The sequence below is a fragment of the Erigeron canadensis genome, chromosome 5, assembly GCF_010389155.1.
Source record: "Erigeron canadensis isolate Cc75 chromosome 5, C_canadensis_v1, whole genome shotgun sequence".
Lineage (NCBI taxonomy): Eukaryota > Viridiplantae > Streptophyta > Magnoliopsida > Asterales > Asteraceae > Erigeron > Erigeron canadensis.
The window spans coordinates 10,336,626-10,354,660 of record NC_057765.1 but is presented as its reverse complement, the minus strand read 5'-3'; the positions used below and the strand labels follow the sequence as shown (position 1 = coordinate 10,354,660).

At 33.2% G+C, this 18,035-nt stretch overlaps 2 protein-coding genes across 3 annotated transcripts; one reads left to right on the top strand and one right to left on the bottom strand.

Moving 5' to 3' along the window:
• The first annotated feature begins 8,452 nt into the window (after positions 1 to 8,452).
• Positions 8,453 to 10,684, top strand: LOC122601182 (F-box/LRR-repeat protein At5g02910-like). The gene is made up of 4 exons (XM_043773946.1): positions 8,453 to 8,695; positions 9,089 to 9,358; positions 9,966 to 10,112; positions 10,451 to 10,684. The coding sequence occupies exons 1-4, from the start codon at positions 8,453 to 8,455 to the stop codon at positions 10,682 to 10,684; spliced, it is 894 nt and encodes a 297-aa protein (XP_043629881.1).
• Positions 10,685 to 11,219: 535 nt separating this feature from the next.
• LOC122601996 (serine/threonine-protein kinase STY13-like) lies at positions 11,220 to 14,569 on the bottom strand. 2 transcript variants are annotated; one of them, XM_043774730.1, is made up of 7 exons: positions 14,499 to 14,569; positions 13,797 to 14,145; positions 12,672 to 12,793; positions 12,371 to 12,579; positions 11,966 to 12,140; positions 11,740 to 11,874; positions 11,220 to 11,609 (listed from the first exon to the last, which is right to left on the bottom strand). In XM_043774730.1, the coding sequence occupies exons 2-7, from the start codon at positions 14,140 to 14,142 to the stop codon at positions 11,403 to 11,405; spliced, it is 1,194 nt and encodes a 397-aa protein (XP_043630665.1). In that variant the 5' UTR covers positions 14,143 to 14,145; positions 14,499 to 14,569; the 3' UTR covers positions 11,220 to 11,402. The 2 variants fall into 2 exon arrangements, with proteins under 2 accessions (XP_043630665.1, XP_043630664.1); XM_043774729.1 differs by having other exon boundaries at positions 14,363 to 14,532.
• Between the last annotated feature and the right edge of the window lie 3,466 nt (positions 14,570 to 18,035).

Below are 18,035 nucleotides of genomic sequence, written 5' to 3'. Positions count from 1 at the left end.
AACAATTTGACTAAAAAAACCATTCAAAGTATACGAACCTTCGCTTGAGTGTTCTATCTCTGTCGACATCTGTTGTTGAACCGCCACCAACCACCCGAGCAACTGACTAACTACTTCCTTAACACTGTTGCTTATATTTTTTGGCCACCACCATTTCGTATGATTGGGGGCCAAGGGAATTCAGATCTCTTCATCGTTGTATTGTTATGTTAAACAACTGTTTGTAATTAAAGATCTTTGTTTCATGAATATAAGATCTTGTTTGGTATAATTAAAGAAAGGACAGTAGAAAAAAAAATTGATTAAAGAAAAAAGTTGAAGGTGGAGAAGTTGAATTGTAGCGATTTTTTGGTGCCTGAACATATATCGATCTATATTATTATTATTATTTTTATAATTTTATTATTGTTATTGTATAAGATGATCCATACCAATATACTACCTGTAATGTTTGAAATGAAAAAGAAATTATAAACACTTAACAAAGGGTAACTTTGTCATTTACTAAAATTTAAATTCCATAGCATTTAACTGGATTTCATTAAATTCTGTCCACCAAATAAATAACATATTGTAAAACTTTGAGATTTCAATTCCTTCACATTTCAATTTCTCCAACAAATTTCAATTATTTCAAAAACATTTCGTGAACCAGACAATCTCTTAAAGACTTTTATACTTAATAACAAGTTATTCCTCAACATTCATTGAAGCTGCCCTAATGAGCGCATTTATATACCAAATATTTATATGTTTAAAATATAATATTTCTTATATGTATACATATATATATATTAGTTATATAATAATAAAGTGAATTATATGAGATTTTGGTGTGGTAGCATTGCAGCAATATGGAGCAAAATACAATGGTAAAGAGTGTTGCATCAAAAGTTTGCATCGTTTGGTGTCTTGGTTGGTGGTGGATTGCGCCAAAAAATTCACACCATTTTGATGTGTTAGGTCCAGTTTCGACTGAAATTGGCCAGTCTTCAGTCGCATCTGGAGACCAGAAGATTTGTCCAGAAATATATTGAAGTCCAGTTGCGATGTACAGTTAATGCAACGGAAGACTTCCTCCAATTGAGATCTGATCAAACCTGAAGACATTCCAATTGAAGTCGAAGACAACAAATGGAAGATAGAGAATGACAATGGCAACGAAGCCTAGTTGACATTCTACTCAGATAGAAACTAGAGAGCATCAGTTTAAAGTCTTTACAATGCTTTACATTGATTACGAGGATACCTTTTTGCTTTATGCAGCTTTAAGTAGACAATATCATTTGTCTATGATTAAAGTGCAAAAGTTTATAAAGCAGGTTGGATAAAGTAACATCTTGACTTACCTTATCAAGCATTTCAAAGGAATTCAACTAGTTTCCATAAATGTTGTCAACCATATCTATACAACAAATTAAGTTGGAATCCTAATGCCAACTTTGTCTATAAATAAAGGTCTTTGCACAACAAGAATACAACTTTGCATATTCAGACTTTTACAATATTCTTGGTGAACTTGTGCAATATTCTCTCAATCGTAAAATGGAACACTTCACAACTTTAAGTGTTCCGATTGTGAAAGAGAATTTCCAAGTATAGATCAATTGTATTTAATAGGTTGTTAGGATATTTACATTTATGTATTATCTTGGTTCCGCAACAACCTTGTATTTTATTTAACATCAATAAATAAGATACATTTGAAAATTACAACTTGGTCTTACCATATTTACTTTATAGTATTTACATTCACGGTAACTCGTCGTCTCTAGTTCAGTGTTTATATAGCAAAAAAATCTCACCATTGACATAGAGGTGTCTTCAGTTAGTACCATCTCTTGAGTTGGGACTTACATGATGTATTCTTAAGCTCTTTATTTGTAGAGGAATCGGTACAATACAATGTATGTGATAAACTTTTGACGACTTTTTAATTTTTGTTTTTTTTCCTCTTGTACTTATGTACCTACACATGTGTAGGATAATTGTTTTCACATGTAAATTAGTAAACGAACATATGTACACAACAATGAAGGTTAAGGGCGGAGCCCGTCAATCCATGGTGGAGCCATGGTGGCTAAAGGCGGAGCCCGTCAGTCCATGGCGGCTAAGGGCGGAGCCCGTTAGGTAAATCACCCATCACCAGTCACCCCCTATGACCTATCACCCTCTATGACCTATCACACAATGACCTATCACCCTCAATGACCTATCACCCCCACCAGCTTTGGTTTATGAATTTCCTTAAGGGCAAAGCCCGCTCCGAATCATAATTTTTGTTCAACCTACACATATGTAACTGTGTAAGTACAAAAAAAAACGAAAATAAAAAAGTCGTCAAAAGTATATCGCATTGGATCTCTAATGAAAAAGGACGAAATTTTAAGACTACTCACGCTTTTTGTTTCGTCTAACGATTTACGGTTTGTGAGATAAAACATTTTGAATGATTTTGGTGAATTTTATTATTTAATTGAAGAGAGAGAAAGAAAGAAAGAATGTGTGATCCAGAATGGTTTTTGAATTTTTTTTTTTATGAGTTCTCAAAAATAACTCTTCCCTCATAAATAGAGTCGATTTCTTTTCTATGGATAACTAACCGATCGTCAAAGGAGGGGAGAGTTAGGAAAGAGTGGCATGAATTTGATGAGGTTCTAATTGTAACGGCGGTGCTCTTGTTGTTTTATGTATATCTATGTAGTTTTGTGTATAGTATAACATCTTGCTATAGTTGAAATGAAATCACCCAAAAGCAAAGTTATCTTTTAGGAAAAGCCAACTTGGTATTTCTATCATTGGATTCTAGTAAACAAACAAGCAGAGAAGTTAATATTGGTCCGTGATCACTATCTAAGTAATTTAGTGCCCCAAAAATTTATTTTAAATAAGTGGAACTACAATTTCGGTGGCCCATAGGTAAGGTAGTTGTACCTTGGGTTGGGCCATCGTTCTGTGCTAAATCCGAGCTTTTGACAATGGATGTTCCTAATGACAAGCTTGTAATCTAAATAATAGCATTGGCTGCAAATTGTGCTACAATTGTAATCCTTGGCCAGTGACAAGCAGAGGCCATTGATGAGCAGACTCCATATGGTCCAGTAACAGCAACCAAACCCGCCCGTATAGTATTATCTGCAATTGTGATCCTTAGCACCTAGATCCTGATAATTATCAATATAGCAGTTCCTTGTGTAGTATGTAACAAAAACCAAAACTGCCCTGATGTGACAGTACAAATGCACTCCCATTCCTTGTCATACAACCTGCCCTACCTGTCTATTGTTCAACTTCTAGTTCATATTATAGAAATGTGTTACTACATTGGCACGGTAATCACTAACACCTTCATTACACTATGTAATATCAAGAAAATACAATGAATGACGTTACTTGTAAAATGGAGTCAGTCAACAACAGCAACAGCGTAAGTAGTTTTTTAGTTGCAGAAGTAGTTTATGTTGCTCAAAATATTGAAGTTGTACTTATTAGCATCCTACTTCTCGGCGCATACTAAAATAAGACCCATTCAAACCCGGCTTAAACCTGTCAAGATCATTACTCAAACTGCCAATCTTCACACATCTAACATACATTCACATAATTAAAGTCATGTATATACAGTATTGACATGGGCCATGATTAACATAGAAACTTAAGCACATTCGCATGATATTTGTAGCTAACAACTTAGCGTATAAATTGAGTTTATATTTCTCGATACTTAAATTGCTGTAATACTTTCGGAGATTTAGTGCTTTATTTTTTGATATAAGTTGTTACTTACAGGTGAATTCACACATACGTCAGCTGGAACTTTGTCACTTTGGAAGTCCTAATAGTAATGTACCAAAGGAAACATACGTATTCATCATTAGTATACTTAAATTTTTTATTTTTTTTTATTTTTAACAAACTACAGTGATTGATTCATATAATGATGAGACAATCATAAACAATTCAGATAAACATCAACATAAATATACCATACTGGTGACATGGTTCGGCATTGTTTGTTCTTGGTGAAAAAAAGTAAATAAATAATGAAAAAAATGGAGTATTCTGCGTGCACCCAAAATATATTTGAACAGTCAGAAGTCAGAACCAAAACTTTGACTGGGCTGGGCCAGAAGTTCTGAATCCGGGCTTTTTAGACTACCAAAGCGAAACCTACGCTCTTTCTTATTTGAAAAAAAAGGGATAATTTCATATTTACCCAAAAAACACACTCTAATATCATATTTACCCAACTTTTATTAATAATTTCATTTTTACTCAATTTTAATTCACATTCTATCAAATCTAACCAAATCACAAATTATCTTATGTTTAAAACTATATACTCCGTATAATTTTATATTATCCATTAATAACATAATCACTAATATACCCTTATATAAGCGGCAAAAGAAAACATTCCCGTCAAATCGCCAATTAACAGAACCGTTTATACTTTCATGGCAGTGGAAAAGATTATTAATACTGTTTATCTCAATGATCCTCAATAGACATACGACCATTAAAATTTGCATCTGAATAGCCTTTGTATTTGCTTCTAAACCATTTATAATAGTTTTTTACCTGAACTTTGTATCTCATGACTCACGTAATGTTACTTACTCAATGATATTGCATGACTTTTGATGATATTAAATTAAATAAAATATGGATTAAAGTAGTTGTTTTTCTAAAACGAAAATCAATACATTTGCTTGGATATAATGCATTTTAGTTGGGTCTTATAATTGGCTTGTATCATCAAATTTTAAGTTACATATATATACAAAGGTCTTCTATTGTAAATGAAATTTGAAACTTATATTTATTTATTGCTTATTAGTATATTTTTTTAATCTTATATAATTCACTGTTAAGAAGTCAAATTCGGATACATTATTTTAGTTATTTATTTTTAAAGGCATATAGGGAATTTATTGATATAAATTTGGTTATAAATTATTTTGCAAGTGATTTGGGTAGATTTGATAGAATGTGAATTAAAATTGGGTAAATATGAAATTTTTAATAAAAGTTAGGTAAATATGATATTAAAGTGTGTTTTTTGGGTTAATATGAAATTCTAAAAAAAAACAAAAAAAAAGCCTACGCTCTTTCCTTATGTTTAAAACCTCCATTATATCCTCATGTTTCTAATAAACTTTTCAATCTGATATCAAACAATAACAATTCTCTTTAGATCAACTAGCCTGGTGATGATGACAATATAAAACATGCAAGGTGAGAAGACGATGATAATTGCAAACCAAACACTTGTGTTAATCCATAAAAATTATCATGATATATCGACATCGAACAAATAAAAACATGAAAGTATATTACTTGGAATAATCCGTAAAAAACAAAGTTTTTTTAAAGCCCAATAGGGTATAATACACGATCACCAAACATAAATACTAAAAATAACTATCCCAATATACGACATATTTGACTCGAAGGAAAAGATGATCAATGTACTTTTTTATTTTTTGACGAATCCGTCAAAAAATCAAGTAGAGTTCATTTAGACGATATCATCATTTATCTCAAAATAAAGATCATCGAACACTCTGTTAGCCCCGCCGATCGTACTCCTATAATAAGAAATGCAAATAGAAAAATATGAGATTGCCAAAAAAAATTATGAGGTACAACTAAAATATAGTAACATTGAGATTGCCAAAAGAATAATACTCGGTAAATATGATGTAATAGATGAGCTCGTCTTAGTTATTGTTCTATGTGTATAATATTAATATATGACATTATCATAAGATAAATACATGTGTATCTTGTTTTTGCAATAATATTATCCATGTCATGTGGTCATGTATATTGAGATAGATATTGGGTAATGAATTAAGTTGGAGGGTTTACCTCAAGAGGAACGACAGTTGAATTGATCGGGTCGGCCACAGATGGAGTCACGGTTGATGTTGGAGCCGGAACCATTAGACCGGTCACTATCGATGCTGGAGAATAGTTAACATAAGAAGAAGAGATGACAGCAACGAACCTTGATGTAGGTATTAAAGATGACATACTAAATGGAGATAATCTCTGAATTTATAATGCTGTATATAAGGAGTGGTGAAGACTAAAGAGTAAATCCTGTATGGAAACTCATTTCATAATGATGTATATAAAATCACTCTGTAACTTAATTTGTTCATCTGTTCTAAAAAATTATTAGTTGAAAATGCTACGTTACAACTAAAAACTTGATAGAGCCATTGGCAATTCATCTAACACAAAATTGTGAATGTAAGAACGAAGATGCTGCATACGTTTCATTTTAGCAGATTTATATTTGTCAACAAAAAGAACTAAGTATTTCATTGCTATACTTGCACAAGTGAACACAACAAATAATATAACAACATGAACAGAGACCCTTATTAAAACGTAAGTATATGAATGTAGACTACTTATCATATTTGGCTTTCTCCTCTGCGTTCACCACCCTTAATACCCACCTGGTCCATATTTGCTTTCTAGACCCTTGTTAAAACGTATATATGAGTATCACTTATTTTTTGCTGTTCCTAGTCAGTTTGTTGGACACTTGGACCACTATAGCTTGCGAGGCAGACTAACTTTTTTGTTTTTGCTCGCTACTTTGTTAAAAGGGCTTTGATGCCCCGTTGAAGGAACTTTGTCAGGAGCATTCTCGACCGCAAGCTGCATTTCTTCACAAAGTGTGTAGTTTACATAGTCCTGTTCGCTAAATTTGAAAAGGCTAAGACGAAGTTTCTAGGTCAACAACCGGATGTTGACCCATAATACCAGTCATTACATTTGAGCTTTGCCCTACTTAACTAACCCATTGATTTGGGCTCTCTCTTTCCCTAACGGGTCAAATGATCAAATAAATACCACTTGGGGTTTAACAAATATTTTGTTGCATCCCGTGCTTAAAGTGAACAAAACAACTAAAACTATATTCTACTTATGTAACTGTAACTATCTTTTGATTTGTTGCATGAAAAATTAATACTACAATTACTTTTGCAAAGTGATGTAATTAAACGACCTGCCTTAGTGCGATAAAGAGACACAAAGATGAAAATAAACTATAAGCTGTTACAATCTTAGTGCATTACCCAACAAAGCCGACCCATCCATTTTGATATATCTCAAACTAACAGTTGCTTTCATATGCAAACTTTAAGGTATAAGCTGTTATCAATACTAAAGACTAAGCTCTTGCAAAATAAGGTATAACCTGAACGGGATGAGCATATCGCGTCTAGATGGACCTGGTGCAAAAAGCAACCGGAACAAAATGGAAGCGAAAACAACGAATGATAAATAACTGCATTTCACTATTATAAAAAAAAAAAAAAAAATTTTATGCCAAGTTTCTGAAAATACAAAGATATTGTTGCAATTATTATGTACATTAAATTATAAGGAAAAAATTACCAGATTACCATACTTAAATAGCCAAAATTTCAATCACAAACCATTCCCTGTATTGTTAGAGATGTTACAAAAAGATTTACCGAAAATAATGAAATGGAAAATAGTTGGTCAAAGAAAATCCTTACCAAAATATGCCCTTACAATTGTGAATGGGTACCCATTTGGTTTTCAAACCTTTCATTGTCATTGTTTCTATAACCCTGCTCCTCCAACTTCAAAATTCAAATGTGTACTCATGTTACATATCTTGATCCAACTTCTAAGTTCGGTGGCCATGCATTAAAGTATGAGCGCCCATCATTGTTAATGTATGAGGGGCCATTCACTATCAACATTATGCATATGTAACTATGCAATGTTATAATATTTAAAGACAAACACTCGTTACTCCATTTAAAGATTGTTAATAAAGTTATGATTTTTATTGTTGCTAACACCTCTGACATACAATCTCACCTTTAATCATCCTATTAAAGAAAAAAAAAACTTTAAAAGGATTAGAAGAGGAAAATTTTGAATACGAATAATACCTTTATAAATTGAGTAGGGATATAAACAACTGTCCAGATCTGTTAACAATGACAAAATCAACAAAAACAAAAACTGAAAGATCATATTTATTCGATCAAAAAAGAAAAAAATTAAACCTAGTAAGAAAAGATCACACGCTATTATTGGATGGGGTGGTGCATTGCAATGATTTTATCAACAAACACAAAAACTGGTATTTCTTTACAATTTAAATGTAAAGTGAAAAGTAGCATATTAACAAAAATAAATACCCAAAAAAATTAAATTAATATAATTGTTTAATAAATCATTATAATTACTTATAAATACCTGTTAAATCAAAATCGAGTATTATCGTTTTTTTCCCCGAGATGGTGGCGCTGATGGTGTTGGTGGCCGGTGATGAAAACCTTAAATCTGGAAATGGCACGTGGGGGTAGTATGGGAATATGAAAAAAGTGTTGAAATCTTAATTCCAATACCCTTTATAAGGGTTTATAGATATACAGATAAAAGCACCATGAAGAAATCCAGACGATCAAATGCTCCCCGCGAAGAAGACGTTTGTCGGATCAGCAACTTGCCAGACCCTATTCTTCATTTAATTCTTTCGGGTCTTGAATCTACCGAAGAAGCAATTAGAACTAGTATTTTGTCGAAACGATGGAGGGATTTGTGGACTTCAGCTCCGTCTCTAGACATGGATTGTTCTAAACCACTTAAAAACCCAAATGAATTCAAAAACATTGTGGATCAGGTGCTGGTAAACAGAGCTGGCAGTGACTTAAGTTTTCGTTTATGTTGTTCTGATTATTACGATAGGTTGACTCTATGGTTGTGGGTCCACGATGTTGTAATACTATTATCTAAAGTTTCGGCGTTACCCTGAGGGGGCAGGTGAAGTTATAGAGTTGCCTCATTGTTTAGTAACCAGTAATTCATTGCAGGAATTAAGGTTGTACATGTCATTACAATCTCTACGTTTGCCCAAAGTTTTAGGGTTTTCAGGGTTCTTGAGTTGAATCAAATTTATTTAGTAAACTATAATATAATAGAGAACTTTTTTAAAAATTGTCCATTGCTTGAGGACTTGAGTATAATAGACTGCTTTATACACTTACTTGAATATCTTTGCGTATCATGCTCGGGGCTCAAGAAACTAAGAATCGATAATTGGATCATTGGGCGTGTAGAAGGTTTATGTGGTGCCCTGAAGGTTGTATGTCCAAAGCTCGTGTATTTTGAGTATCATGGTCATATTTCTAAAAGATTTTCCTTTGACGTGCAATCCTTAAAGAAAGCTGTCATTCATCCAAGAAATATGCTCAAGAAAGACGGAGTTGAATATTTGGGTATCACCATATGTGACTTGTTTGCTGGAGTTTCTCATGTGGAATCTTTGTCGGTGAACCACTATTTCGTTGAGGTATTTGATTATTCCTTTAATTCATGGTTTGTTATCATATCATCAATGTACTCGTATAAAACACAGCGTAAAAGCTGTTGGAAGTAACAGTATAATAACAATATGTAATTCCTTAAATATATATATATATATTACAAAATGATTAAATAATGATAAAGGAATTAAACAAGAACAGAATGGAGGAACTAAATAAAAGAGGCAATTTGAAAGCTTCCTGCAAAACAAGAAAGCTTGTGTTTGACACAATTCCCTTAAACAGATTCGCCGTCTGTTCCCAGGGTACACTGGTTAAAAACAGGTACATATATAAATCACTTTTTTCTATATACAAATCACCTCCCGTATAGAACTGAAACCCACACAGAACAGAGAAAGAAAGGAAATGGGCTTTTACTTATATGTTAAATGTAATAATCGGCGTTACAGAGTGGACATGATTAGGGACTGCAGATGAGCGCATGAAACCCGAGTGACCTCTAGCAACCTTTTGGTGTTTATTTGGTTCATTTTATACTGCAGTTGTATACGGATATATAATATTTTCAGGGCTAATGTTTTTTCTTGAATATAAACAATTCAGAACTTATGTTTTGTGTCATTATGGTAGTGCATGGACGCAAAGAAGGATTATTCTGCATCTTTACCTAATTTGAAGACATTAGAGCTAACAATTGATGGGTTCACAGTTAACGTTGTCATCCGGTTTCTCAAATGGTCACCAAATCTGGAGTCTCTCCATTTGATCTTTCTAGAGGTAAGTTTGCTTATTTCAAAACGTGTTCCATGATTTGATGATTCCTGCCCTACTTTCACACATTACACAGGCCAATTGGGTTTAATTCTGTAATTTTCTATAATCGTTTTGCTCATAGTCTATTTGGGTCAACACGCTTGTTCCATTAAATTAAACAACTACCTGTATTGACCTTTTATACACAGCCAGGGAGCCCATCTTGCTACTAATTTGAATATTGTTTTTTAGCTTCCCACATATGGACCAATTAATAGATTTTGAAGAATTCTAAAATCCAAATACTAGTTCAATGTTTTCCACTCAAGATAAACCACTTATGTTTCTGCTTAATGATCCAGCGGTTTAAACCGCATGAATTCAAAACACTAGTTCAAGAGTTGGATGATGTTGAAACAAGGAGAAAATTGACTCATCATCTAAAAACGGTCAAGTTTCTTGAATTCTATGGACAGAAGAAGAAAATGGCGCTAGCTCGGCTTTTATTAGAGCACGGAAATGCATTGGAGAAAATGGTTTTCAGTTGGCGTAACAGTGTCAGGAACCATAAGAGAACAATGGAGATCATGAATTAAGTGTCAAAATTCGACAAGGCTTCTCCATCTGTCAGATTGATTGATATTTTTCCTTGACAAGTGAAACAAGCTACATGTGAAAGTACTAAGTAAAATGTATTCTTGTTACTTGGTAACTAGATTTCTCGGTAACTAGATTTCTCGGTTTTAGATACTTGATTGTAGCCATTAGGACCAAATTCTGCACTACCCAACTTTATGTATTTTGCGGGGTTTTTTTTTTAGAACATGTTTATTTGGCTTGTTAGTTTTGTTTACATTTGGTAGAGGTGATTATGGTCATCAAATACTAGGATCAAAAGGGTAACTTGTTAGTTTGGGTCAGATGATCCAAACATGCTTAGTGAAATCATGTATATATAGTTATGCTGTAACATATGATAAGAAAATATTTTTGTTTGTTTCAAAATAAAGTTATCTAGTTGTTATTTGACCTGTTTGGCGTGCTATAAACATAAAACGTATTAGATATTAGGATACAATAAACATAGTTGATGTAATGAAATTAACTTTGATATGGATGAACAATCTTTAATTAGAAGAAGATCGATCCTCAGATCACCTACGAATGAATTAGACATACTTATGGTAACTTGATGTATATAGAATCAGATGGGTTATTTGTTTAGGCTATTGCACTGGATACATTCATTAAAACACAGATGCAATGATTTCCATATACAAATTATGCTAAAGAGACCGAAAGATTCAACCTAATTTATGGACCCCGAACTGGGCCAAAGCAGAAACATCCACTAGCTTGGTCATCGGGAATCATACCTCCACCCTTGCTGGTATCCACGGCCTCAAGTAGCTTCACAACTTCATCCATCTCCGGCCGCTTTTCTGGATTTGCATCCCAACATTTCCTCATTATATTTGCTAATGAATTAGGGCAACATCTTGGTATTTCTGGCCTTAGATTCTGGAAATAAACAATCAAATATAGCAGTTGATTTACGTCTGCGACTATTTAAGTAATTTCTATTCTCTCAAAATGCATACAGTAAACGAGTAAACTAACATAATTTTGCAGAAAGTAGTAGTCGACTCACGTGTCTAACAACTGCTGATGAGACTTCGGCAAAACTGAGAAAAGGGTATGGCAAATCACAACAATATGTTTCCCATAAGCATACACCAAAGCTGTATACATCACATTTTCTGTTATAAGGCTTTCCTTGAAGAACCTGTTAGAATTAGGTTTAGATTTCGGTTATCCATTAAGGATCATCAATCATCTAAACCTATAACAGAATTAAAATTACAAACTATAATTACCTCTGGAGCCATGTAACCCAGGGTTCCTGTTTCTCCAGTCATATCTTTTGGATTTTGTGCTTCAACACGAGCAACACCAAAATCGGCAATTTTAAGGTTTCTGTTAGCATCTAGCAACATATTTTCGGCTTTAACATCACGATGAACGATCTTCTTCGAATGAAGATAACTCAATCTGCAACATACTAACATTTCTATATTGATTAACGTGTATAACAAACTGATCCTTGCAATTTTTAAACATAATCAAACTTTTTCATAATAGTTTCACACTTTCATGCTACATTTTTAAACAATTTCTACACATATATCCGTGTGAGGATCTCCACAATAATATTCGTTATCATGGAGAAAATGAACTTTTGTAAATCACATAATTGTTGTAAATGAAGAAGTGAAACTCACCCTCTAGCTAGATCTAAAGCAAGTTGAATCACAACTTTATAGGGAAGTTTCTTCCTCCTATTCTTGTATAATAACCCTTTTAATGTTCCGCCTGTTTGAAATTCTACAACCACACAGCACGCTTTTGATGGAAGTTGATCAGTCGGACCATCACTTGATGTTTTTGCTGGAATCTTGAGATTTGAAGTCCCCATTGAAGCACCAACAAACTACATCCAACCACTTCATGATTATTACGAATAATAATAGAAAAGGAAGGTATCTATGACCTTTAGATACACAGAGATATATTGATACATACTCTAGTAACATTTGGATGGTCTAACTTGTGCCAAACAGCGACTTCTTGTTTGAATGATGCTCGTAAAGAAGCCAGTTCTGTAGTTGTGGCCATGTCATCCTCGCCCCAATCCAACAGTTTCACTACAATATACAATAATTACAGTTTTGAATAACCATTTATATAAAAATTGTAGAAGTTTCAGGCGCTGTTGTTTGACAAAACAAACTTCATTGCAAAACATATTTAGTAGTTATGACCATCCTATATCACCTCATACCCTAGAAATCTGTAATACTAACTAATTAGTGGACCTAGTATGCTGCCTGAGGTCACTTGGCCTTGCCAGGGTATTAGAAGGCCCCAAATTTTGTATACATTAGATACATATACAAAAAAAAAAAAAGCCTATAACTTGTAACACATTGTACACAACAAAAATGTCTCATTTGAAAATTTTACTTTAGGCCCCATAAACGCTTGAGACGCCCCTGGGCCTCACATACGACGTCACTCCACAACCATACTGGGTTGTTGGGGGTCACTGTGTTCAGGGTCATCGAATTTGGAAAGATGTTCGCCGTGGTTTTACTTTTTGCTTTAGCCCACGTTAATTAATGGTAAATTAGGGATCTCCTTGGTCATCACGCAACCATAACTGGGATAAATTAAAGTGATGAAATGGAAAATTATGTGGCATTTAGCGTGATGGATCGTCTGACGTCCTGCAATGATGCCTGATGTTCTAAATCTTCAAGAAATCCTCATGATTATAATCTTTTGACGCCCAACTGGACTTGCAGGACAACTTTGAAAGTTTAGATCATGTGTGTTAAATCCAGTATATAAAAATACTAGGCATTTGCACAGATCCATGATTTTTGACTGGTGTATATACACTATCATCACAAGATTTTCGGGCAATGTAAAACGTAAAAAACTTTCATCCTTTATCTTTTTTGTGTTACAAAAGGACACAATATATTTTTACGATAATAAGACAGTGTGAAATTTTACACATTTTCGTCAAATGATTTTATATAGCAGTATCTATATATACAAGTTATCTTTAGTAATTATCTGGTAAATTAATCTATGCACTCATGCAGAGTTCCTCTAAAATGGAAAATATATACGAGTAATTACCTGCGGCATCTTGGTCATCATAAGTGCCACGATAAACAGTACCATATGTTCCTCGAGCAATAAGATTCTTTATTTCTAGTTTGGCTAAATCAATTTCCCATGGTTCCTTAGACCTGTTAGCGTCTTCTACGTTCCTTGACCAAGCTCGGCTCAAGTGCTTCTCTAGGTGCACATCCAAGCTTTTCAGATCAATTTGATCAGCCCTAAACATGTCTTTTGTGCTCAAAGACTTGCATTCTCTCAACATGTTGTTCTCTCCAACACTTTCCATGCCTTTCAAATTTGATGATTCAGAAACCTCTGCTTTTGTGTTTTCTTCGGTTTCAGCATTTGATCTAGAATCCATTTTCTGCAAACACAGAGATTAATCATGCATGTATACAAAATGAGACAGATCAACACAAATTAATTTACTTTTTATGCAAGAATTCTAAATATGTATCAATGTGATCTTAAAAGGGTATCCATGCAATGAATTTCATAACTCTTCTAAATGATCCAATTATATTCCCTTCAAGAAAATAACACATGTGAAGATTTATAAACAAGATCGAGTGTCTACGCACCAGGTCGATCGCTCAAGATGTTGTTGAAGACAAAGATGAATTTAACAAACACTTAGAACTCAAAACATAAAATTGAGAAATCTCATTGTAAGAAGAACAAGAGAGAAAGACATGAAAATTAAAAGGTTGACTATACCCTAAATTAGTGAAAGACTTAAAAATCACATGAAAATTGTTGTGGATGAGGAATCACATGATGGAATATCCAAATGAGATAAACGTGGTAACAAACTAAGCATTAACATAAGCAATGAGAGGACCCTTTTTATTTGGAAAAATTAATGGGATAACAAAGATTAGAGGTAGTTAACAAAGGCATGTGAATATCATTACTTCTAGTTAATTTCTTTACCTCCTAGGCTTCGGAAAATTAGCGGCTCCTTGCATTTTATATAAGATCATTTTTATTTTGATTCATTTTACTACATTTACTCTATGTATATCCCAATGTATAATATTAACTTGTTGATCTGATAGGAAATACTTATAAATAATTTATCTTTTATCTTTTTATAATCTGATCTGAATTAGTCTAAGGTGAGTCAACTTGAGTATCTGGAATTGATTCATATCACGCTTTATGTAATTCTTGTAATATCATATGGAAGCAAGTGTTCTTAAAGCTGTATCAACATTGTTCATTGCATTCAATCCAAGTCAACGAGGGGGGTTGAAGATAAAAGATCAACCTGGGTATGGAAGTCAGCTTGGAATACTTAAACAGATTGAAATCTAGCAAATGCCTTAGTCTGTGTTTGAGGCAACCTAGTGAATAATCAACCTGATGGAAGATAAGGATAAAATAATGTAATTATGCACGATCATAGTATTCTAGTTTATGGTTTTGTTTTACATGTGCATGTTGATTCTCTCATTGGTTGAAAGAAGACATGTACATATACAATGGGGGACCACATGTACCATAATATCATGATCAAATATTCCCTCGAAGCAAGTGTTCTTGAAGCTGCATTAACAATGTTCATTGCATTCAATCTAAGTCGAAGAGGAGACTAGATTAAAGATAAAAGGTCATGCTGGGTGTGAAAGTCAGCTTAGAGTTACTAGTCGACTTGAAATACTTAGACAGATGGAGGTCTGACAAATGCCTCAGTGTGTGACACAACCAAGTGAAGAATCAACCTGGAATCAAGACAAGGATAAAATGATGTGACTATGCACGATCATAGTATTGCAGGGTGATGGTTTTGTTTTACATGTGTGTGTCCATTCTCTTATTGGTTAAAAGAAGACGCGTGGCATGCAATGGGGACCACTTGTACCAAAACATCACGATCAAATATTTCCCCTGACAAGCCAATAGATGATTAATACGTGAATGAATTGGGCACCAATAGAAGCAAGGTCTTTTCCTATAAAAACCTCATTCCTTGGCAGCATATGTGTGGTATTCTTCAGAAAAAATCTTCACACAAAGTTTTATTACTATTATACACAACTTAGTTTGAAAAGGCGTATGATATCCCGACCAGACTTTTAGTAATTTAACCAGATTATTTGCAGCGACTGTCGCTACAAATAGTTATGTACAGTAAGTCGCTGCAAAAAGTCCTACTAGACTTTTCTCTCTCTTTCACGTGAACACCTTTTGGAATTGTGTTTGAATTTTTTATTGCTACTACCAATACTTTGGAATTATCCCTGCAACATGTTCTGACCAAATACTTTGGAATTGTGTTAAAACCATGTGCCACCACCAATATTTTGAAATTTTTTTTACAGGATTAATAAAAGATGCTTACTCTTTCAAAAAAAAAAGTAAAACATGCCTCTAAACAATGACAAGAGAAAATACATTTAATAAGAGAGAGAAATATTTTAATGTAATGATAGTATTTGCAGCGACATGTGTGGTCCCCAGTGTAAGTCAAAAAGTAACATGACATGACTATTTGCAGTGACAATCGCTGCAAATAATCTTGGTCGAGATACCAATTATTCCTGGTCGGGATACCGGCTGCGTTTGAAAAAGACTAGCTTTGCTGATTCTTTATAGTAGAAACTTACTGGTTATAATTTGTCATTTGACTTGGTTGTTTGGATATGTGTAGATTATCTTGTTTCATAACAAACTTGTAATTCTTTGAATATACTTATTTTTAATAAAGAGTTATTTTGAAAATTTATAATCTGTGTTGAAGTTTCTTTACATTTACTTACTATTTTATTAGATTTTTGTCTTTACACTTACTTATATAACTGAATTTGTGAAACTTTTTTTAAAAGTCTGTAAAGATCGAATTCAAGTTGTATTTACAACTGTCTGTGTTCATTATACCTTAGTATTTTAAATAACCTGGGACATACAAATACTTAAAAAAAAAACACAAGAACAAATTTTTATGTGTTTATTGTTTTAAATTTTCCAATTTCATTTTCAAAAAAAAAAACAAGAAAGGTTTTATTGTTAAAAATTTTAAAAACACATTTAGTTGTAAGTTTGAAAAACACACAATGTTTCATATATGAAGTGACAATTAGGAAGTTATATGTTAGAAAATAGAGTTTTATGTTTTCAATGAAAATTATTTTAGAAAACTCATATTTGAATATATGGAAAAAGTTCTTGTAATAACTATTTCAATTGGAATAACTATGAGAACTTCCAAATTATAATTTGGTGTTTATATGCTAATGATATATATATGTATATATTCGACTATTCTTTCACATATGAACTATCAAGCTATACTTAAAATTACTTATGTGAATATGTAACACCACAACAAGGCGGAAACTTAGGGCATTAGTAGAAAATCTCAGTGTGACATGGAAATTAAGTAGAGGTGCTAAATGCATTCAAGGATTGAGTAATCCATACATAATTCAAGTACAAATACAAGTTACGGATCAAATAATGCACAAGGAGCACAACACCATCAATAGTTTACAAAAGAGATAGTCCAAATGATGGCTAACGATCTTAGGCATAACCCATAAACGGGTGCAATGAATCACAGATCCACAAAGTCCAAGCTCAATCCTATCACATGCAATGCAATCATCCATCACGTCTTTGATTCACTTGATTACCTGAAAAGCGTACTAAAAAACGTCAACATAAAGTTGGTGAGTTCGTTGGTTTTAACTATAAGAAACAAGTGTCGGGATAACAACCGTTTAACCTTGATACGAACATAATTAGATCATTAAATGATCATATAACCTTGAACCTTGATTTGGATCGATAAACGATCACACAATCTTGAAACCTTGATTGGGTCATTAAATGATCTCATTAATTGGGATCGTTAAACGATCACCAAGCCTTGAAACCTTGATTGGATCATATACAACCACATAACCTTGATTGGATCATATACAACCACATAACCTTGATTCACAATTCAAACGAGTACATAACCTTGATAAACTAGCCAAACAATCATACGACCTTGATTCATAATTCAAACAATCACATAACCTTGATACACTAGCCAAATAATCATACAACCTTGATTCACAATTCAAACGATCACATAACCTTGATATACTAGCCAAACAATCATACAACCTTGATTCACAATTCAAACGATCACATAACCTTGATAAACTAGCCAAATAATCATACAACCTTGATTCACAATTCAAATGATCACATAACCTTGATAAATTAGCCAAACAATCATACAACCTTGCTTCACAATTCAAA